Source organism: Embiotoca jacksoni, unplaced genomic scaffold, assembly GCF_022577435.1.
Source record: "Embiotoca jacksoni isolate LCO1_2020_lvr unplaced genomic scaffold, fEmbJac1.0.p SCAF_15, whole genome shotgun sequence".
NCBI lineage: Eukaryota > Metazoa > Chordata > Actinopteri > Embiotocidae > Embiotoca > Embiotoca jacksoni.
In genome coordinates, this window is record NW_027185285.1 from 10,263,533 (window position 1) to 10,286,905 (window position 23,373).

The 23,373-nt window shown below is 43.7% G+C and overlaps 1 protein-coding gene across 4 annotated transcripts in view; it reads right to left on the bottom strand.

The window, feature by feature from the left end:
* LOC138198193 (RNA binding protein fox-1 homolog 2-like) overlaps nt 1-23,373 on the bottom strand; it is a 50,396-nt gene that overhangs the window by 4,130 nt on the left and 22,893 nt on the right. For 3 of the 4 annotated variants that reach the window (XM_069149461.1, XM_069149459.1, XM_069149462.1), the window contains 10 exons: nt 18,362-18,562; nt 17,259-17,432; nt 16,722-16,775; nt 16,380-16,472; nt 6,644-6,731; nt 6,114-6,170; nt 5,633-5,780; nt 4,390-4,432; nt 736-836; nt 18-93 (listed from right to left, as the gene is read on the bottom strand). In XM_069149461.1, coding sequence (XP_069005562.1) covers nt 18-93; nt 736-836; nt 4,390-4,432; nt 5,633-5,780; nt 6,114-6,170; nt 6,644-6,731; nt 16,380-16,472; nt 16,722-16,775; nt 17,259-17,432; nt 18,362-18,562 — 1,035 coding nt within the window. The remainder of the gene's footprint in view (nt 1-17; nt 94-735; nt 837-4,389; nt 4,433-5,632; nt 5,781-6,113; nt 6,171-6,643; nt 6,732-16,379; nt 16,473-16,721; nt 16,776-17,258; nt 17,433-18,361; nt 18,563-23,373) is intronic. The other variant, XM_069149460.1, reaches the window with a different exon arrangement.

Consider the following 23,373-nt stretch of genomic DNA (forward strand, 5'->3'; position numbering starts at 1 on the left):
AGAGGGAGTTTTCTTACCATGGCTCCCACTCCGTAAGCAGCAGCAGCTGGAGTTAACGCGTGGTACGGATCTGTAGTGTACACCCGGCCGTAACTGGCAAGACAAACACCGCGTACAAGAGGTTACTCATTTAAAGCTTAAGTGAAAAAGGACGAAGCTGTTAAAGGCAAGTTTGTCGAACGTTCGGACACGATGAGCATCGCGGTCACGTTCAATAAAGTTTGTACCGAAAAGTCCTCAGGTTAGCAAAAACCTACGGCAGTTTAAAGTCAGACGCGCGAGATTAAACGCGCCTCAGTGCAGTAAATATATCTCTGGACATTTCATCCGTCATGAAGAAAAATAAACGCTATAATCATATAGTTTATAAAGCTCTGCATGCAAATTTTAGTTGATGATATTTTTGTTTTGTCAGATCAGTTTATATAAATTATTTTCACCTTGTGGTCCAATGCAGGCAGCTGCAACATTAATCTCCCCTGAAGTCTCTTAATACGTACGTTGCGTGACTGAATAAAGTTTTTTTTTTTTTTTTTTACGCAACAGCCGCTCCTTAACAGAGTCTGTACGCCGTTCTAAATATCCTAAAACACCAGCTGATAGACCAGACATCTTTCTATGATTCGATGACTACTCCGAAATATTCAGAAATCATCCAAAATCATGACGCCCTTCCAAATTGCACGTCGAGGTGTGTGTACGTGTACGTCGCTTTGCGTCCTGGTTTGACCTCACCTGTCACTGTAGGCGGCAGCTGCGGCGGTTGCTCCGGTTACGGCGGTGGGCTGGGCATAGCGATAGGCAGCGGCGGCGGCGGCAGCAGCAGGGTAGCCTCCCTACACGCACACGCGCACGCACACACACACACACACACACACACACACACACACACACACACACACACACACACACAACAGAATAAACTCACTCCTCTGAGGTAGAACACACCTGAGCTAAAGTGTGTAAATGAAGGGGGAGGGGCACCATATAGAGATGCAATAAACTGACATGAATTAAAAAGAAGTATTTGCATGTAATTATTGTATACATTTAAAAAAGGTGTATTATAAACAATATTTAATGTATTATCAAATATACATTTATTTTAAGAAAAGAAATATGTAATCGGATAAATGTTGCAAATACTTCTGCACGTATTAAGAAAAGAAAAAACTTTTTCTTAACATTTACAATAAATAATAATAATAAAAAAAAAGGACAGCGCGTCAGTATATTGCATTCACGTATGGCGACAGAAGGAGGTGGTGTGTTGTTGGATGTGGGACAAGAAGTGCTTTATCAGTGAGACAGAGAGAGGAAATTGGGCTGTCCGAGTTGAGTTAGATTGTATTATTACCACTACGGCAGAGGGGGAGGTAAAAACAGTGGAAGACAAAGTGCTCACAGTTGAGGCCATATAGAATCCTCATTGTCTTGTCAGGACAGAAGATTCGAGTAATGAGCAGATACGTCAAGAGGACACCTACAGGCTGAGGACACTAACGGATACCAGAGTGCGGAAGTTCCAGTGGTGACGGACGAAAAACAACATTTGTTATTATAATTATTTTGTGTTCTTTGGTGAGGATTTAGAACAAAGAAAAACAAGACAGAAAAGATGGAAACAAAAGTCGCGCACACAAACACATCCACATCCACACAGGCCTCGACTGACGCTAAAAATCATCTCCTCGCACCGAGACGGCATGCATGACCCAAAATTACAACGCAGACCGACTAAAAAAAAAAAAAAAAAGAAAAAAAAAAAAGAAGAAGAAGAAATAAAAAAATTAAAAACATCCCACTGCGTTCGGACCTGATCAGAACTGAGAAGAGCAAAGCACGACAGAAACACCGCTTCATTCAATGAGACTGCCTGCAGGACACGTGGGAGGGGCGGTTGGTGTTGTTGTTGTTGTTGTTAGAGGGATGGGGGGGGGCGTGGCTTTCTGGGTGAGTGGAGAGGAGGAGGAGGAGGACGTGGGAGCTGGAACACACTATGTCTGCATGCAGCAGCTGATCAGCACATGCTTCAATAATCATCCTGGGAGGCGGGGGGGGGGGGGGGGGGGGGGTTAATTCAGGAAGAGACCATGTTCTCTAGTTCAGCTGGAGCCCCTCGAGGCGCGAGGCTTTCAGAGCATCGCTCACCACCGGCTGACGCTGTCCAATGGCAGCTTCCAGTTTGAAAGGAATAATGCAAGAAAACTACAGTTTATGACAAAACCATCCAATTTGGAAAAAAAAAAAAAAAAAAAAAGTTGCACAGGCTAATGCACATTAAGAGTACAGTCAAAGGTTTCATATAGTTGTCAGGGACACCTTTATTACAGCAGTACTGGGATAATAACTACCTCTGCAGCCATTTGTGTACTTTCACAAAAGCTCCGCTTCGGTACGTCTGCAGGAAGCGCTAGCTATATTGCCTCCACCCCAGGAAAGACCCCTATCGGCGCACAGGAAGTACTCTCTCAAAGATGGCCTCAGGGTATGACAGTACGTGACGCTCAGAGCCAGTACAGGGAGGAGTGCCAGTCGTCTGCCCGGTGAAAGACCCACATTTCTCAGCTGTTCTTCACCCTCCCTACAGACCTTGGGTAGAGCTCGATCTCAACACAGACCCCCAACAATACCTTACAGAAATGACTGGGAGGGCAGTTCAGAGAGCCACGGAGACAGGCGACCAAAGAAACCCCCCCCCCTTTCCCCCCCATCATAGTAATACCCCTGTTTGGCAGCGGCCAATTTGGATATACTACAGAACAAGCAGTCAGTGCCACGAGGCAGACCTGGCTGGACTGTACTCCACAGCACAGTCTGGCCAGACCTGACAGGAGTCACTCTGTACTGAACTCTTTGGACTGATCCATAGTGACAATCATTGTAATGCATCCAGTCAAGCATACTCTGTTTATACAGACACAGAGAAGTTACAAAATGTAGTAAACCATAATCACTGACAGGAAGTCTCATGAGGTGAAATAGCATTACACACCTTTCTATGCCCACAATATTTATGATATACAGTAAGCTGCTGTGAGACGAGGTCCTCGTTGAGTGACACCCGGTCCTGTCCGGTCTAAATTAAACAGCTACAGCCTCGGTAAACTAAAAGGGCCCGCTTGACTTGAAGAATCTCAGTTGACTTGAGTTGGTCTCTGACAGATGATGTGCTGATCGACTTTCAGGAGGGAGCCTCAGATGACCCATGAAAAAAACAACAACAATGAAACAAACCAAAATGATTTGTTTTTATGACAAAAAAAAAAAAAGTATACTTCTTGATGTCACAAAAAAAGCATTTACCAGAATGAGTGAAAACCCCAAACTGCTGTGATTTTAGTATCCCTGACAAGTGTGTGCAAACATTTGACCACAGCTGTAGGCGGACTGTCATTTCTGCCAACGGGAGAACAAAATAAGAAAAGGTAGCATTTTTCTTCAAAACTAGCTGACCAGACAAAAGAGACCAGGTTCTCTTTTCAACAGACTGGAAGGAAAAATATACACTCGGTACAATTTAGTAGTTTAGTAAACAAACAAACAAACAAACAATCAAACAAAATCCTTCCCCACAATTGAAAAAAAAAAGAGTGCACGTTTCAGTGAGTTAGTAGAAAAATAAAGCAAAAATTCAAAGCAGTGGTACGTTTTTGTTGTTGTTGTTGTTGTTGTAGTAATGACTAAAAGACAACATGTTCCAGATCAGAAGATGATTCGTAAGATCAGAGGAAGTAGTACAGTAAAACAATGCACACTGTGGGTTTGGTGTTGAGTTGACCCTACCTGAGGCAATCTGGGACTAAGGACTGAGTCCTGAAACACTAGTCTATAGAGAGAACAGAAACAACCGTTGTCAACCTGGATACACGCACGCACACACACACACACACACACACACACACACACACTCTTGTTCACACGCTCACACACTGACGCACGCTGCCGCATCCGCCTACAGAGCAGCCTTTGTAGTGGTGTTGAAGACCCCTTGATCCTATCATTAAGATTTCACAGTTTGTCTTTCTTTTTTTTTTTTACTCTGCTGATTTTTTTAAATTTTTTTAAATAAAGCCTATTGTGTCGCGGTCGGCGTACAAATTCCAAAAATAACCACGATTTTTTTGTAACGACAAAGAAAAATCCTCGAGCGTAAAACCACCTCGTATTGCAAAATCTGAGGCATGTCGTGCTTGTAAACAGCTCTCCGACGTGGATTCACCATTATGCAGGCAGCTCTGTGCAGCGCATGACCGGACGCACATGCAGAATCACCCCCAGAGGGAGAGAGAGAAAAAAAAAAAAAAGAAGAGCAGGGGACAGCCGTGAAGGGGGGAGGAGGGGGAGGGACAGAGATGGTGTGTCGGCTGGAGGCTGAATTTTACTTACATACAAGTCTGCAGCTCCGTAAAACCCATCCTGATACACCACGCTGAGAGGAGGGAGGACACGGGAGAGAGAGAGAGAGAGAGAGAGAGAGAGAGAGAGAGAGAGAGAGAGAGAGAGGAGGGGAGGGGGGTTGGTGGAGGGGTGCAAACGGGAGTGGTGCACAGTCCCAAAACAAACAAACAAACAAACAAACAAAAAACAGAGTGGATGAAGGTCACAACACAGCAAAAAAAAAACAAAACAAGGGAACAGGTGGAGAGAGAGAGGAAGAAAGAGAGAGAGAGAGAGAGAGAGAGAAAGTAGTTATTTCACACCCATGCAGCATGCAGAGGAAATACAACTTCCATTTAAGCTCCACAACTAAAAAAAAAAAAAAACTTTGAGAAACAACACTAGTTGTAGGGTTACTTGATAAACTCATTGAACCGAAATGAGACCATAAACTGCTTATTGTTCCCCGGCTGCAGCAAAACGACAGCAATAAAGGCCACTTTGAACGGATGGCTTTAGGAAATGATGACGGGGAGGTGCGGTTCTCAGTGGAGCAGATATGGACGAGGTATTTCCTGCATCCCCCAATTTTCATCGTGTTTAGCTTCGTTTTTTTTGGGTTTTTTTTAAGAGTCGTCATAAGTAAGCAGCCACAAGGCCATTAACAAGTCAACCCCACTTTGTTTCTGAACATCATGGCAGTCACAACCCCCACCCTCCCCCAGCCCCCCCCCCCCCCACATAATCACAGCACAGCAACGACATGCGCGGTGCACAAACTGAGGGCACAAATAAAATAAATAAATAAATAAAAAAAAAACTTGAATAATTTGTAGCACGTCTGTGCACAAGGTGACTGCTTCTGCAGAATGATTAAATTTGGTTTGTGTGTTTATGCAGATCTGCTGACGGATGGTATCTGTGTGTTTATTCAAATGAAACTTGAATGGTGCAATCCCGTCAGTGCGTCATACTCCACTGAATGAGCTGGTGAGCTGACTGACAATGTGCCAGTTGGACGGCTGAAAGGAGTGAAGTGTGAGTGATGTTTGAGTGAAAGCGCAGCTGCGTTACACAGCGACCTGGTCAAATCAGAATATGGTGTTGCTCAATTGATGTACTAAACAAACAAAAAAAACGACTTTGACTTTTTATTCCAAGTCCATCTTTTATGCAAGAGCCACAGATTCGGGACGGCGACGGCACGTGAAGTCAACAGCTCTCGTTTCTAAAAGAGGCAGATTTTGCTCACCCAGGGTAGGTGGGGATGGCCGGCTGAGGCACGGCGGCCCGCACGGCGCTGTAGACGGGCCGGCCTCGGCCCCGCAGGTGGGCGCCGCGGAACGCCGCCGCCGCCGCCGCCGTCGTGGCGGCGGCCGACGGGTACGGAAACCCTGGGACTGGAGGAGAGACGGGGAGGACGGAGCAGGAGAGGGGGGAGGGGTGATGGGAGAGGATTTAAGGAAGAAAAATTACATTCCAGGTAGAAAAGGGACAATGTGAATGGAAAAAGAAAATGGTGAAGCCAAAGATGAATTTAAAAAAAAAAAAAAAGAAGATAAGAGGAATAATCTAACGGCAGCACTGAGGGGCTTAATATCAATAAAAGTGTCAGTGAGGAGAAATACTCTGCAAGCGGAGCATTGATATGAAGTAAATGTCCCAATGGGACTGAAGTGTAAAGTAGCCAGTCGATCTGGACGGTCGGGAGACAGACGGAGACTTGATCTTACCTGCATAGATCTCGGGTCCGTACACAGCCCCGACCATAGGACTCAATTTCCACCCTGCTGATAGGCACACAGACGAAGCAGAGGGCACGTGATTAAAACAAGGGCAGTTTGGAAAGAGCAGAAAACGCGACATGCCTGCAGCGCTTCATCATACTGTTAAAGAAACGGGCGATTTAGAGCGCATCAAATATTTCACCACACATTTGCACTGCTGTTCTTCCATTAACGCTTCGCGAAGTACTTGAAGACAAGTGTTGTCGATAACTATATGACAAGAATACACAAAAGGAGACATGTTTCAGTAAAATACGATTACAGTCTCATGAAAGACTCAATGCAGCACAGAAGCCTTGTTTAGGTCGAAAAACACCGTTTCGCTGGGGGATCTCTGTGCTGCCTTGCCGGCGGTTCAAATGTGCAGCACAGACACTCGCTGGGTGTATTTACACTCTGCCTACGTGTGCCTGTGCTGTTGGGGATTATTAGGCGGGCTGGGGTTCATTGTTAGTGCATGTCATTGCGGCTGTTACCATAAGGCAGTGTGCTGAGAGCCTCTCCGTTAGGGTAGGGGCTGACCATTTTCTTGTTAGTCATCACCCTGGCGGTGGCGTTATTCACCTGGGGATGGAGGAGCAGACAGTCAAAGGCACAGACACAACAGCTCAACAGAGGAAAGTAAAGTAGCACACAAATGTAGATTACTAGCTCACAAGGCCAAGGATGATGTATATTATCTTTTTTTTAAAATTTTTTTTACTGCTATGATGATGTATTGTGACTGTCTTCATCTTTTGAGGCTGACTATGTTATTTTCTGAGTTCATTTACTGGGTCATTAAAAGGGAATACTTGTGTCATCTGGAGTTATGGCCCATTTAGTTGTGTCTAATTTACATTTTCCCCACTCATTCTGTACTACATAATTACTCTATCACATTACTTTGGTGTTATTATATGAAAACGGCACACTTGACGGAATCAGAGCTGGTTTCAAGCTAGCAAAATCTCCCTTTGCGGAATAATAAAACCTCACTGGCTACGAGTCACCAGTGCTACACTCTACCAGTGACGTAGCTGCTAACTCTGTCCGTGGTTATGTTGGTGTGCGTGTCCATGTTTGTTTGTAAGAGTGGATGCAGATTGTTAGGGGAATTTTTTTTAGTCTTCATGCAATAAAAAAAGCAAGTTGCCCGGTAGAGATTCAGTGATTCACTGTGGAGAGATATCAGGGCTGCCATGGGGGGGTTATTGCTTACGTTGCTGATGTGCACATTTATATGTATGTGTGTGTGTGTGTGCGTGAGAGAGATTGGGAAGGGCACAGCAAAGGAAACTGAGCTGTACTTTTTTTTTTTTTGGCATGAACAGGTGAAAGTATTGTGTTTTTTTTTTTTTTTTTTAGGTGTGTGTGTGTGTGTGTGTGTGTGTGTGTGTGTGTGTGTGTGTGCGCGCTCGCTGACATTTCAGACTAATGCTCAGGCCTTTCAATCCAAGATGGCCGATAATCTCCTCTCTGAGCTTCAAAGGCTCCCACTCCGGTGCCTTGATCTAGCCTCATCTTCCTTTGATGGGCTTTGGGAGAAGGAGATTGTAGCTCTCTCTAATAACCCATACTGTCCGAGGGTGCTGTTCAAGTTGCACGTTTGACTGTGTGGCGAGCTGAAGATTAATGACCTTTTGGATGGACGAGCAGAGTGTGTGCGTGTGTGTGTGTGTGTGTGTGTGTGTGTGTGTGTGTGTGTGTGTGTGTGTGTGAGTGTGAGTGAGTGTGAGTGTGATAAAGGAGGAGAGAGAGGCTGAGGAATGAGAGTGCTTGTGTGCGCACACACGCTGCACTCCCATTTAGAAGACCATTAAGGCCCAGACTGCCTCTCTCGGTGAGTCATGTTCTTTATCAGCAGAGCTTCATTCAAATGGAAATGAGGTTTACCTCATTTTTCCCTCATTGCAAATGACAAGGTCAGCTGCAAATGATTCAATTAGCCTAGCCTGGCTAGCTATCTGACACAACTGTCCGCGGGTGTCTGAGTGGAAACATTGTGAGATGTAAATCGAGTTAATGAATCAAATTAATGTCAATTTTTTTTCTAAAACTTCATCCAGATAGTTAAACTTGACCGATGATGACGAGTTCAGTCTGGTAACGGTGTCTCTGTGTGTGTCTGTTTGTGTCATGTGCAATTAATGAAACTGGGTAAACAGTTGGCAGGAACACATGCAAATCAACAGACACCAATATGGAAGGCATTTCTCAAAGTGTTAATGATTAATAAAACATTCATCCTTTCTCATCCCACGTTTGCCCTCCCAATCCAACCTGGACAATAAAACCCAGACAAAATGACATCACATTTCCATATGAAACCAAACTTGTGGGGTTTACATACCTAAAAAGAAATATTTAAATAAAATACCAACAAAACAAAAAAAAAAAAATAGGGAGAGAAAGAAGGGGTGCAAAAACATTTGTTTGACAAAATTAATAATCATATAACACAGAAATTACACGCAGCCAAATATGGGCGCATCACATGACCAAGAGTGAGTAACAAATAAAAAAAAGAATTCCAGCCAATCAGCAAGCGTCGGATGCAGCATAGAGACCAATCAAAACGATCGCAGCACTCCCACATCAAACACGCACGAGACAAAGATGGGACGTTAAGAGGAAGGGATGCAGGTGAGAGGAGACAGAGCCAGTCCATGTACAAAACAACAGGAGAACATAAAGATGGAGTGAAGAGAAAAGAGAAAAAGGGGGAGAAGGTTTTACATGAGCAACAGAAAAAAAACCAAAAAACTAACAATTACTGTTTAAAACAATACATATGTACCAAGGTGCATCATTCAAATAAAGCAATTAGATTTGGTGACCATTCGCCTGAAGATCTCATTATATGTGGTGGGTTGAGAAACAGAGCACCAAAGGATGGAGGGAAGAGAGAGAGAAACGGAGACAGAGAGAGAGAGAGAGAGAGAGAGAGAGAAACAGAGAGAGAGAGAGAGAGAGAGAGAGAGAGAGACCTTACAAAAATTTTAATCCAAAATTTAGACTCAATCTCTAAACCAAAATAAAATGCAACATCAACTTGGAGAAAATAGTGTCACCATCATAGAAGGATAAAAATCTCTCTCTCTCTCCCTATATATATATATATATATATATATACACATATGTATGTACCTATATACACATATATATATATATACCTATATATATACACATACACACACATTTATCTTTATGTATTATTTTTCTCTGAAACTATTGGACTGTCCTTGAAGTTGAAGCTTTGGCAATATTGTTCACTTAATATTCAAGCCAATAAAGTACACTGAATTGAATTGAGAAAAAAAGAGAAAGAGAGAGAGAGAGACAGAAAGAGAGAGCGAGATAGAGGGAGAGAAAGCAATCCTCATTCCCAAAAAAGGAGAGAAATAAAATAAACATGAGAGACTATGTCAGGCATTAAAACTGTGTCACAAACTAAGACCAGTACACTATGACTACAACTACAACTACTAATACACAGACAATCCACTACAAGAAAACCAAACCAAAGGAGAAAAACAAGATGGCAGCATAATAGAGACCCAAAACACAGCAAGGTAAACCCCATATCGGTTTAGAGATGCATATGGTGACACGACACGGGCTGATTTGGTGAGTGACCAGAAGCCAGTTGCACCAGCTGTTCATTCATTCAAACCGAGTCGAGTTTTAACATTAAGTGGAGGTACTTTAAAAAGGGTTGCACCACAGGAACTACTGCTTACGTGGAGATTTATGCCGGGATCAATGTTTGTCTTTCATGATGGTCTCTATATCAGATCAGGCAATCAAAGTCCTTTGTCTTTGATCCTTAATCCTTGTTGGGTTGTTTTTTTTCTATGAGAAAAGGTACAAGCTACAAGACCCGGACCAAGGTTCATGTGTAAGTTCCTGTGTCGTCGGGGGCGAGGTTAAGAAACTGTCAAACATGGGTGATGCAATCTGTCATCCTATTGGTCGACTTTAACGAACACGTCGTAGGATATGTCGAACTAGGCAGGTACATTTTTTTTTTAATTTTAATTTTTTTAAATCGGACGTATTCGACTTTTCGTCGGGGTATCTTGCGGTGTCCCAGACGCTGCGTGACTGTTCTTCAATTCTGTCACACTAACAGCCTCGTTTGTTGTTCTCGGCTTTCATGTTCAGGAAATTTGTCAGTGACGTCAAATTTTGTTTAGTCTGAGCTCGGTGTAAATCTTACTGAATATCTACGCCCAGTCACTGGCAGGTGGTGCTGCTGTGCAGCTAAATGAACCAAGTGACTGATCAGCTGTTTAGAATGAAAAGTGAGATACATAGAATTTAAATTAAAAAAAATACCAACATGCTATTGCTATTAAATAAAACGTGATGCCAAGTACATTTGCAAACTTCCCGTTTACACGTTGATTGATGTTGACTGGACAACGCCAGGGATCGAGGACATCGATTTACAGATTTGTAAAGTGAAAACAAGTTTGAATGGTGCAACCCGATTCAGTAAATCACTCAGTGGAAAATAGCTGGTGCAACCAGGAAGAACTTTTGTTCTAACTTAGTGATGGATCTATGAATTATCCAGATATGGAGCAGCATAGTTTCTAAATAAATCTTTAGCTTTATATAAATTAAATAAAAGATCCTGAATGTCAATAGTTCCGGTTTCTTTCTTAATGGTGAGGGCAAAACATCGTAGGTATGTACATTTGTAAAGTCTTTATCTTAGCAGTAAAGCCAGGCAGGGGTGTCGGGGCATCCTTTAAATGTCTACAATATGCGGTGCCAAGACGCAGGCTCGCCACATGTTCGACATTTACCCTCGGCGTACGTCAAACTCGTTCCCGTAAATCCGTGATGTCTTGGCTCACATTTTTCAAATGCACATCGTGTCGAATTGGCAAGTACTTGTCGAATGTGCACCACGCCAAAGGCAGGCAGGTCAGTGAAAGAAAAAATAAAAAAAAGAAAGAAAAGAAAAACAACTTCAAAACCTGAGCAGCCTTATTCGACCTGCGGCTCTGCATTCACTCAAAGCAACCGTGGGCGGCAACAGGGAGCAAAGCTTCACATCATTTCTGCTGATTTTTATTAATCAACAAGATGAATACTTAATACATTCAGTCGAATGGGGAATTAATCAGATGGATTGTAGAGAGCCGTGTCATTGCATAGAGGAGGGTGATTACATTCGGTCATTCCCAGTGAGGTGTTAATGACGTGGTGGGGGACGGGCATGTGGCGGAGACATTACTGCTAAAAGATCCAGTCTGTTGAAAGATGCTGTGTCCATCTGTCTGTGTGCCTGTGATACTGTGTAGTGCAACTGTAAAATTACATCATACCAATAGCTTTCTGGGGCATCACGCTACACAGGCCTGTCACAGTCAAATCATTTGGGATATAGAAATGTAAAGGCTAACTTTGCAGTAGACTGTACACAATGCTGTATCAAATGCCCATTTCAAGGGTGGGTGGGAAGGGGATCAGTTCAGTGATAGATGTTTGTACACAACTTACCGTTGCCGCAGAAACAGCGAGTGGTTACCGTGGAGACTGACAACAACACACAGAAGTCGTCAGGGAAACAGAAAAAATATAATAAATAAAGGAACAAATAATCCTAGAAACAAAAGAAACCTAAATGACCCCCCCGCCCCACCTCCTTGCCCCATGTGAAATAAAAACCTGGTAGCAGCAGTGTTACAGCTCAGAGCAGAACATGAGAGAAAGTGGAAAGAGGAGGAAAAGGAGAGAGGATGCTAGCTGTTGATGCTCTGACCATCATTACAACAACAGAGGCAGAAAGGTATTTGGTGATTCGGGGGCCGCCTCGCCTGAACCCCAAAAACTAACCGTGAAAATAACACCTCAAAAGGAAAAAGTAGGCAGAGCAGATAGAAATTCACACCGCCCTCCATCATAACAGCAGGAAAGCAAAGGTTGATTTATGGTCTGTCTGGAACTACTCCAGTCCAAAGGACAAGCGCAGGTATTTTGGTTAGCTGCTGCGAGAAATGACCCATTCTTGTGTGGTAATGTTAGGCCACAAAGAGACAACGTGTGTGTTTGGACACTGGTCTTTGCATAGAGTGGCTATAATTTCCGTTTTGTACCAGTAACCACAGAAGAACACACTGAGGGAGAGTCAAACAATACAAACTAGATCAATGGTAAAATGGAAATTAAAGAAAGGCAGGGTTGAGAGCAAAACAAAACAGGATGTTAAAAGTAGAAAAACAGCTATAGATTCATTTCAAAATGACACAAAGACAGACTAGACTGGCGAGAAGAGAAGAGAATGACGGGGATATGGAGGAGAGAGGATGGAGGCGACACACAAAGAGAGACCGAAGGGTTGAAAATGGGGCAAAGTGCCAAAAACGTTCGTTCCCCTTATTTTTTTTCAACCTTTTTCAATGTTTTCACTCACGTAACAAAGCAAAACACACACAGATACTCTCACATTTCATTCATCGAGCTTTTCTGGGGCGAATCATGCAGTCAAATCCAAAGCTGTGGGGGGAGCAAGAGGAGGAGGAAGAGGGGTCATCTATGAAAACGGGACAAAAGGAGCAGGTAAGGCTTCAACTCAGGCCATCGCCAAATCGAATAACTCACAATCAATCTAATCAAACTCTCACTGATGGAATAAAATCCTCCAAAATGTTCATTCTGTTTACGGAAATGACTGATTGAAGGCCCAGGCCAAAGTGAGCTGAAGTCCAACTGTGTCCCATTAAGTGTGTGTGTGTGTGTGTGTGTGTGTGTGTGTGTGTGTGTGTGTGTGTGTGAGAGAGAGAGAGAGAATGTGTGTGGCGGCAGCTTTGGCTGGTGAGAAATATGCGTGGTCGAGCATGCAGCACCACAGGCACAACTTCTTCTCATCCTCTTCACCACACACATTCATGCAGTGATGATGACACTCTTTACCCACTTACCCCCCCCTCCCCCCACTTTGCATGCAGCGCTGCCCCGCTTGTGATGCACACGCGCACGCACACACACACACGCACACACATATATCAGTCTGTGCTATTGTGTTGACATATCTGACTAAAACTCTGCGCTACGGAGGAGCCATCACTTCCCGTAACACTCCAGCAACACAGATCGACCACAAAACACACAATCTCAGAGCAGGAGTTAGTGAATGGGAGTCTGAGGGGTCCGACATGGTCTCTGTCCGAGCACCGTCTCTCCTGTGGACTTCCCGGAGGAACAGTTAAACTATTATTATCACAGCTGTAATAGCCTGTAATACCTCCTGACCTTCATATTGATAAATAGGCTAGAAAATCTTAAAACTTGAGTTCCCTGGACAAAAGAATATTGTTCTGGGTGACCACCAGCTGATTAAAGCTGCGGTTCACTCAGACCAGGATCCAATCGTCAGCAAGAAGCTCAGAAAGCACAACCGTGGACTGTACTATTTCCGATTGCAAGAGAAACACACACACTGGATATGTATGTCTTAATGATTCTGTGATTGCAACCGAGACCACGCAGGGACCCGAATGCACTTTTGTGTACAGCCAGTCATTGCAGCATAAGAGTGAAATATGCGAATGTACACAGAAAGCACGACGTTCATCTACCATAAACTTCGTAGGGTGTCCGATGACATGTGTCAATGGCAGCCAAAATGTGCCCATGGCAGACAGATGTTATGAGTGAGGACTGCTTCATGTTAGAGCATACACACCGTCACAGAGACAGCCATGGGTGGGAGGAGATGCACGGATGTGTGTGTGTGTGTGTGTGTGTGTTTGTGAGTGCAAACGAAGATACACAAGGTCACGCCTATATATAGGCCTATAGGGCTCTATAGTCTATATATAGAAAGAATGGGGATGAGATGGGATTCACAGAGGCAGGTAGAGACAAAGTGAACTGTAGTTTGGCCACTTACATGGATACATTGGAAGCGTACAGGAAACTGACTTCTTCAAAGCGCAGAGTTTTATTCCAGACAAAGAGAAGTACAGTATATAACTTTAAGTACAATAATTCTCTTTCTATTCTCCATCATGTAGGCTACATACATGCACACTATGGGCAGCCAGTAACCTACTAACCACCTTCCATTGGCATGCACCAAGAATACAAAACAATGTCAGCACTCAAGTAGCGTACAGCATTCCTTTATAAATCACTCTGCTAACAATTCAGCCTTTTTTCAGTGAGTGAAACAAGACTATGAGGCACTCAGGTGCAACTGATTTCATGCTGACTGAACACGTAAAGTAAATAAAAAGCCCCATCAGCAAAACTAATTCAACAAAACAGCCAGACAGAACAAAACATGCAATAAAAAAAAAAACATCCAGTTGTCTGCCGTACTGCCTCAGTTAGGCCACCAATTTCCATATAGAAATATCAACCATGCACACCCAGGCTACATCAACTGAACCCATGCCAGTACACTGCAGAGTAACACACAGTTAACAGTCAAATATTTATGTAATAACAATGGTCAGCCTACATTTCAGAGTTTTTGAATTATAAAACAAAAGTGTGATTTCTCTGGTTGTCGTTTGCCATCTTCATTTCTGAAAACGTAGTTCAACAAACTCTGAAATCATATGACCAATTAAAGCAAGAGCCACTGCAAGTACATCTGCAAGAAAGGAGAACTGCCAGAGAGCATTGCCTCGAACAGAACTGTCCGGCCCTTTCTCCTTGGTTGGAAGAATGTATAAACACAAATCCACGGTTTCATCCCGCGCCAGCCTTTTGTCTCTTGAAGCCCATGCACCATAAACAGACAGAAAGAGACACACTCTACGGATTCCTGCTGCTGGCCCACCATGCAGCCGGTACGTGATTCGCTACAGACCATCACCACTACTGGAGTACAACAGAACACATGCAAAGTGACACCGAAAAACAAAGACAAAGTTGTCGCTGCTTGATTAAAAAAAAAAAAAAAAAAGTGACTTGATTTCATGCACAAACTTGGGAGGAAACACAGAATCGGAGGTTAAAGCAATGCCAGGGGCAACACAGGTTGTTGACTCGATACAGAGGCAAGACTGATGCAGGAGGGGAGAGGAGGAGGGGAGGGGCGGGAAGAGGGGTGGGGGACTGGCTCCATCCGTATCCATTCAGCTTGCTGATTGACTGAAGGTGGAGGTGGCAGAGGGAGTATGTTGTACCAGTGGATGCAGGTGGCTGTCTTTCATTCTCAACCACACTGCAGCAGAAACTGAGAGTACAGAACTAAAAAAGGTCCGGCCTCATCCATCATGCAGGAACTGACTCGCACACACCCACACACGCCACGAGGAAATCACCACAGTAAGCCCATGCAGAAATCCTGGCTTACAGCGGTTTAAGTCAATTGATCTAATATGGATAACTGGCTGATTGAAACCCCAATTAAAAATAAAGCGGAAAAACTGCTTTCAAAAACTTGACACATGCTTCAGTTCAACGTAAAAATAACGACATGTGATTACAGGAAAACAAACAACCTTTAAAGCACGTAGACTTCACAAACATGAAAACTCAAGTCGACAGGTCGTTGGAAAGAATCCACACTTCCATAAAGTGAACATGCGTCAGTGTTGCTGTGATTCCCAGCATGCTGCTGTTGCATCAGGAGCCATAAGCTGTCACAACCACTTAGCTGCAGCACTGGGAGAGGGGAACACAGAAGGATTTCTACACCAGGGCAAAAATAATAATCATAATAATAATAATGAGAGCATCTGACAGCAATCTGCCATGCATCATCCTTCCACTGCGTTCCTCTCGTGCCCCGCGGTGCCAGCTACACAACCATCATTACAATTGTTGCGTGAGAAGTTGTAACACTAGTGTGGCTACAAGTTGTGCATCAGTGGAAAAAAAAAAAAAAGAAAAAAAAAAAAGGTAAAAGGTTAATGTAAAGAAACAAAAAAGGAAAAACGAAAGCCACAGAGGGAAAAAGTACCCAGCATGCCTTATGCCATGTTCTTGCAACCCCAATCATTCCCACCACAAAAACAAAACAAAAAACACAGAAAAAATTAAAGGAGGAAATAGTTGGATTTAAAAAATAAAAACACAAGAAATATATTGCAGACCAGGGACCAGGGAGTGGGATACCAATGGGCTGCATCAGAGCACATCACTAAAGGGAGGATGGGAGCTAGCTGGCAGTCAGTGATCAAGCAGAGTTACGATGGGGAGTACAGAGAGAAGACAGAAGAGAAGAAGGTAGAGACGGAGAGAGACGGAGAGAAAAATTACCTCAATCTTCCGACCTTCCACCAGAGTGCCGTGGAGCTTTTCCCTGGCTTTCTCTGCATCTGCGCTGGTTTCAAATGTCACAAAGCCAAAACCCTGTTGTACACAGCAGAGGTTAAAGAGGTTGATGGGGAGTGAGGGGCACATCGTAAGGGACTGAATTTCGCGAAAGCTGAGACGTTGGGGCGCATTTTGATATCGCTTGATAGATAACTGTAGTCTCGGAACGATCACATCACAAAGAGTTACAGTTACAGAGGAAAAACGTGCAATTATTATCATCAATGAGTCAGTCAGTCAATGTTGTGTTGTTTTCAGAGAATTAAATGGCTTCGGTTCACTTACCTTTGAACCCCTCTCATTGAAAATAATCTCTACATCCAGAATCTTCCCAAATTGCTGCAAATAAATTTGAGGAAAGAAATGAGAAAACGTGTGAGTAAATAAAGAGTAATTCTACGTCTTTGAGTTATCTCAGGATCCTTTGCTTGGTTATGATCTCTGTGTTTTAGAAGGGCTTTACTGCGAAGTCTGAAACAGTGTGAGTTACCGCTACTCTGCACTAGGGGTCACTGTTGCACAAAAGACAACTTCCCCCCCATTTTAATGTGTTCTTCCACTTTTGCCTTGTACTCTGCTCCGTCCCATTTTTCCTCCCGCTTTGTCACTCGTTCTAACACACTGACACACATAACCATTTGCCCACTAAAGCGACAAGAAGAACACCCAGGAGTGTCTCTTCTATGGGCTGGTGTGACTCTTTTGTCTGTCTGTGCACCCCACGCCAAGCGAGGCGACCCTTCTGTAGAGGACCCGGGGTGTATAGACCGATTCATTTATCCTGTTAAAAATGAGGCCCCCGCAACATTCCAGGGTTCTTACCCCAAACATCTGCCTGAGGTCCGGGTCCCGGAAGCGGAAGGGGATGTTTGAGACGTGGAGGCGTTTGGGGGTCCCTTTGGCCTCCGCGGAGTCTCCGGCGGAGCCTCCTGCTCCCGTCCCTCCTGATCCACACTGTACGACCGCCTCGCCCTGAGAGGTCTCCTCTGCCTTTCCCTAAAAAGGTGACAGATGTTTAATAAACATAATCCATCTATTAGACTTCACCCCATTGGAAACCAAAATGCAGAAAGCCATTTGTATGCAGCCTTGGTAGCATCATGTATAAGAAATAAACGAAACACTATGTCTGCCACATTTGAAATCATTCAACATGATTATTAATAGCAACACTAGCCTACGCTGGAGTTGGAGCACGAGCAGCAGCACCAGTCTCATGTCTCTGTCTAAGCAGGAGGCGTTCAGGTATAGTATTGTAGGTACCCACATTTTTTGCAGCACACATTCCAACACACAATCCCCGTAGACGCATTTAAGTGAGCACAGTGGGAATAACATGTGAGCCATAACATGACAAGTGTAGACAGCTGGGACGAATCAAATAGAAGCATATGTTTCTTCAGACAAGCATGAGACGGATGACTGAACAAACAGGGTTTAACTGTTCTTCTGCTAATATGCTCATGCAGCCCATGTCTGCATGTTGATGTTTAGTAGGTGCGAAATGGACCATTTTTACTGCACTAGTTTTGGCTGCTAATTACCACTAAACACAAAGTCCAGGTGAGGCTCATGGAAATGTTGTTACATTTACAGGTCTTTGGTTATGAAACTGAAATACTGGGAAACATTTTAACCTGATGATGGCGCTGAATGGAAAGTGAAGGCTTCAAGCAGGGTTATTGCAGGTTGTCTTGAGGGAATGTCTGGACCAAATTATAAAGCAATCCATGCAAGTAGTCCAGTACTTCACGAAAGAACAAAAAAGTCGAACTGCTGTCGATGCTATCAGATATAGAAAATAAATATAATGCAGAAGGGGGCGTGTTTTCACACATATGAGGAACTAGATGATGATTTCTCGATCATATCGCTGAACTTAACTAAACTACCAGTAAAGGCTTTAATGAACACACAGTTCTTACATTGTTGTTGCCGTTGTTGGTGGCGGCGGCTCCATTCGCACCAGCCCCTACTTCTGCTGTACCTTGGCCCCCAGCAACAAACATGGCCCCGGGGCCGAACTCTGTTCCTGGCAGCCCGTTTTGAGGAGGCGGTGGAGGCGGGAAGGCTGCAAAGGGCGGGGCCACCAAACCCTCCTGTCCTCCTGTCGAGTCCTGAGAGCCCTGTGGGAGTCGGGAAGGGGGGGGGGGGGGGATGGAAACAGCTTAACATATATTCTCTGCAAGTCTGATGGAGCTAGCATGGGGGGGAGGAGCAGGGTTAAAATCCTGCCGCTCAAATTTCACTCTTTCTCTCAGTCGCTCCCTTATTCCCTGCCTGCTACCCCCCCCCCCCCCCCCCCACACACACACACACTACCTCCATATCTCTGACAGGCATGTGTTTCCAGTCAGCCAACCATGAAATATTTACAGCAAACACATATATTATTAAGGGTCCCAAAATTTGATACACAGTGTGAGATGCATAGATGATTCTGGGATGGATGGACATGTGGAGAGATAAATACCGAGTGGGAGACGTTAACCGTGACATGTTTACAGCCACCGCTGCATTGTGTGGGTTACATGTTTCTGTACTTTCTGGATTGCTTTCACAGGCCATCCATATTTTAGATTAAATGTGTATGAGCTGCGGCTTCTCTGCCTCGGGTCCTTTTATTTTTTTATGTCTGCACTGCTACATCTGTATCAGCAGCAGAATAATCTCCAACACATACACCTTAGCTTATCTTGTGTGTGTGTGTGTGTGTGTGTGTGTGTGTGTGTGTGTGTGTGTGTGTGTGTGTGTGTGTGTGAAGCCTGCTTCAATCATTTCACACAGTCAAGGGCATCTTGGACTAAGTTTGAAAAATAAAAAAATGTCTTCATGTCAAAGAAAGGCAAAGGTAGATGATGGAGAGGGAGAAACGGCAAATAAAGGCGAGCTGGTTTGGGGTCGAGGCTGCGTCGTCCTCACCACGTTGGACAGGACGACCCACAGCCTCCAACACCATTAACCACTGGTCTGGTCTCTGCCACGGGCTGCATCTGAAGCTGGAGACACTCTGTCTCCAGACAGCCTTTTTAATTAGACAGTAACCAAAATGCCGCAAAGCAAATGAGCTCTCTCTCCCTGTCTCTCCCCGTCTCCTAATCCTATAGCCTGGCAGCTCGCTGTTCTTCTGCAGTCACGGCCACACTGGCTGTAAACAGTCAGCTGAGGATGAGCGGCCCATCTGCAACACAGATAGCTTCTGGGTTCTGAGCCCAGCAGATGTGGAGGCATCGGAGGAGGCTGCGTAATCCCAAAAACTGGGTGGAAAACAAATCGGGGAAATTCTTCCGCTGCCACTCTGTCGCTGCGGTGAAGCTAAATGTATGTTTGGAAAGAATGTGTGAAAGCTGATTGTGTTTTGCATCCAGTGTGTTTTGCATCCAGTACAGTCTGGATAAAAAAGGAGGACCATCAAAAACCCGTTCAAAAAGAGATAACACCCGATTCAATTCATTAGTTAGGCCTGAACCCACCCTGGCCATGTTATATCAAAGCCTAAGTGTACTTGCTGAGGCATGCGAGCTCGTAAACATGCAGTAGCCTGCATTCAACCACTAACGGGTGTGTCCAATAGCCAGCCTGGGGTTGAGTCACACACACTCACAAGTGGGAGGAGGGAAAGAAGAGAGAGTAAGAAGGAAGAAAAGAGTGACAACCGGACGACAGGGTCACAGCTTATGATTAAAGAGGTGTTTGACCTGATCAAGTTTTAACAGGAGCGCACATTTATGTTTGAAGTCATACTGAATGAGTAAGTGAAGGAGAGTTCCTCAGTGCACCAACACAGCTCAGATATTTCACTGATACATGTAGTCACAATCATGATGCCACTGGTACAGAATTTATTGGCATTAAACATTTGAATATATAAATACAAATTGGATTTCTGTTTGCATTTTAGGCTTTGTAAACAAAAATTGCACAGGGAAGATATGACATAAATACCAACTTAAATATACGGAGAAATTACTGCCAAGGACAGCTACCAATGATCAAAATATGTTGTAAGTCGCTTTGGTATGTTGTAAGTCGCTTTGGATAAAAGCATCAGCTAAATTAAATGTAATGTAATGCAAAAAAATATACATTGTACTACGGCGGTGCTAATTTTCAATCATGTGCCATTAAATTACAGCAGAAGAAGGGGGTGCATCCATGCGGTAACCAATAGTGACATCACTCATTGATTTGTGAATGGCCATTATAAGGCCTCGACTTTGACTTTACGGCGGTCGCCATCTCGCTAGTTCAGAGCAGTTTGGTGCCAAAAGTGACCATATTTGGACGAGCTGGGGAGGAGCGAGTGGTGGAAACCTGCCGATACTACATCCCGCGCACCAACAGTGGAGACCTGGCAGCACCACAGGTCTGTCAATCACCCAAAAAATATACCTTTAGCTAACTACACCTTAAGAACCTTGTGGGAAAAAAAAATGTAATGACTGTATTTTCTGAGAGAAGTTAAATGGAAGTCTATAGAGCCAGAGCCTTTTTGGGGCCAACCTCTAGTGGCACTCCGTGGTATTGCAGCTTTAGGCACTTCTGCATCGGCCTCATTTTGTTTTAGACCCAGAAGCTACGTCCACTTTTATATACAGTCTGCCGGGGCAACAAGATGATGTCATTAAAGGAGCACTAATCAAAGCTTAAATGGGAAAACATGATGTGGAAATAGTAATAAAAACATGATATTTCTGTTTGTATAATTCAGCTGTTTTAACACAAATGAATGATTGCGGTCAGCTCATATAATCTCAATCAAGCCACTGTTATAATTGTGACAGGTTTAGCTATATCATAAAGTTACTACTTGCTTTATTTTATCTTTGCATGGTTTCTGGCTGAATAAAAAACCGCCGAGCCTGAACAAACTGGACTAGATGCCATTACACAATTCTCTCACATGATTAGTCATGTGAGAAAAACATCTTGTTGTCATGTTTTGGCTCCTGCTGCAAAATTACAGACACTGCTTGTAACCATGTGTGTCTCTTTACAGTTTGTTTAGCATCATTTAGGGAGGGTGATGATTTAGCTAAAAGATAAATTATTGGATAAATTCTTTAACAGGGAGAAGGACGAAAGCTGTCAGTGGATTAAGATCAGAGTGGATACCAGCACACACTGAAGTCGGCGGAAGCATTCCTGACCTGCTGACTGAGGAGCAGCACTGCCCTACATGGCAGCACCATATAGTCAAGAGAGGTGGAGAAAGGAAAAAAAGAAATAATGGAAAAATAAACCGGGGCACTTAACGGGAGGGGGAAGGGGATTATAGGAAATAATGAGACAGTCTATTGGACTATTGGAGTTATGTCTGGTCTCAAGAAAAACTTTCCAGACAGAATTTTTACATTGTTAGATAAGATTTAAAGAGGCCAGGCTTCGTATTAAAATGACATGAAAAGCAATCTGAGCTAAACTGAAAACGGAGAAGGTCAAGTATCAACTGAAATGCTTTTTTTTTTTTTTTTTTAAACCTAAACTCATTTTACAATTTTAAAAGTAGTTAGACCTCTTCATCTGTGACTTTTCATTCTCACCTGCATGCACACACAAACACACAGCAGTGGAGTTACCGTATGTTTTTCCATACACAGAGAGGAGGAGGGGGAGGAGAGGCCTTTTCACGGCAAACCTTTCAAGTGCACGTCTGTCTGCTGCATTAAGCTTCAGCTTCGACCACCCAAAGCAAAGGACACGCCAGCCACAGAAACAGAATAAACTGAGTGTGACTCTGCTGAAACTCGTTAATCACGCAAAATTCATGACGATTTGTTCATTGAAACTATCTCCTGTCTGCAAAAGCTGTCTGGCTGACGGCAGAAACACTCAGCTTACAGATCCTTCTGCTTCTGCACTCCATCTCTTTTTCTTTTTTTCCCCCAGTGGTTCCAGCCAGTATGCCTTTGTTTATCTGCCCCCCCCTTCATTCTTGCCTGCCACGCTTGATGGAAGCCAGAGGGGCAATTTTTCTTTTTTTTTGTTTTAAAACCACCAGCACTCGCCGCTCAAGTCACTCAAGGCTTCGGCTGCACTGTAATGTCCATCAATGCCCATCTCCTTATACGGGTGCCTCCGTGGAGAAGCTCCTGTCTCTGCTTCCTGACTGTGGGCCAATCAGATTACACACAGGCTGTCATTTAGTGGTAGTTCAGCGGTTCAGTGGCTCCCAACCAGAGGACACATGGCTATTTGGCACACAAAAAAAAAAAAAAAAAAAAAAGACCGAACAGATGTTTTAGATGAAGCTTTTCGTTCAGAGTTGAGCTGTAATCAAAGAGGAAGATCCTCATGGCTCAAACATTACCACTGATTCCCATTAAGACCCGTTCAAACTGCGAGCTAATCCAATGCTGTCGGTCAGTGTCAGCAGCTCTGTGGCTCTGCAGAGATCTGTGACACACAGCTTGTGGCTTTTTGACAGTTCTGATCATCATCACAGTCACTATCATTATCATAATCACACAGACAGTGTTTTCTCGAACACTCTTCACTCACCTTGGGCAATGTGGGCAAAAAAAAAAAAAAAAGAACTGTCAACAATTCAGACTTTTTAAAACATTTTCTTAAACTACAACAGGACAAAATAAGGATAAACCGAATCATTACAAAAACAAGGTGCATTCTGTAGCACCTTGACGTGCACATACAATAACGAATGAACAGCGGCACTTGAAGGACTGCCAGGATCTTTCTGTCAATAGAGCAACCGAGCACAGAGAAGAGGGCATAGCTGTGCATAAGGAACTTGGTTTGTTGTTGGAGCTGCAATGATTGGTCAATTAAATGGTTAGTTGATGGATAGAAAATGAATTAATTGACCAAATAACTGCCTTTCACTAAATTTTTAAGCATAAATTTGCTGCATCCATCTTTTGAAATTACAGGATTTGATGGTTATAAATAATACTGAACTCAATGTTTTGGGGTTTTG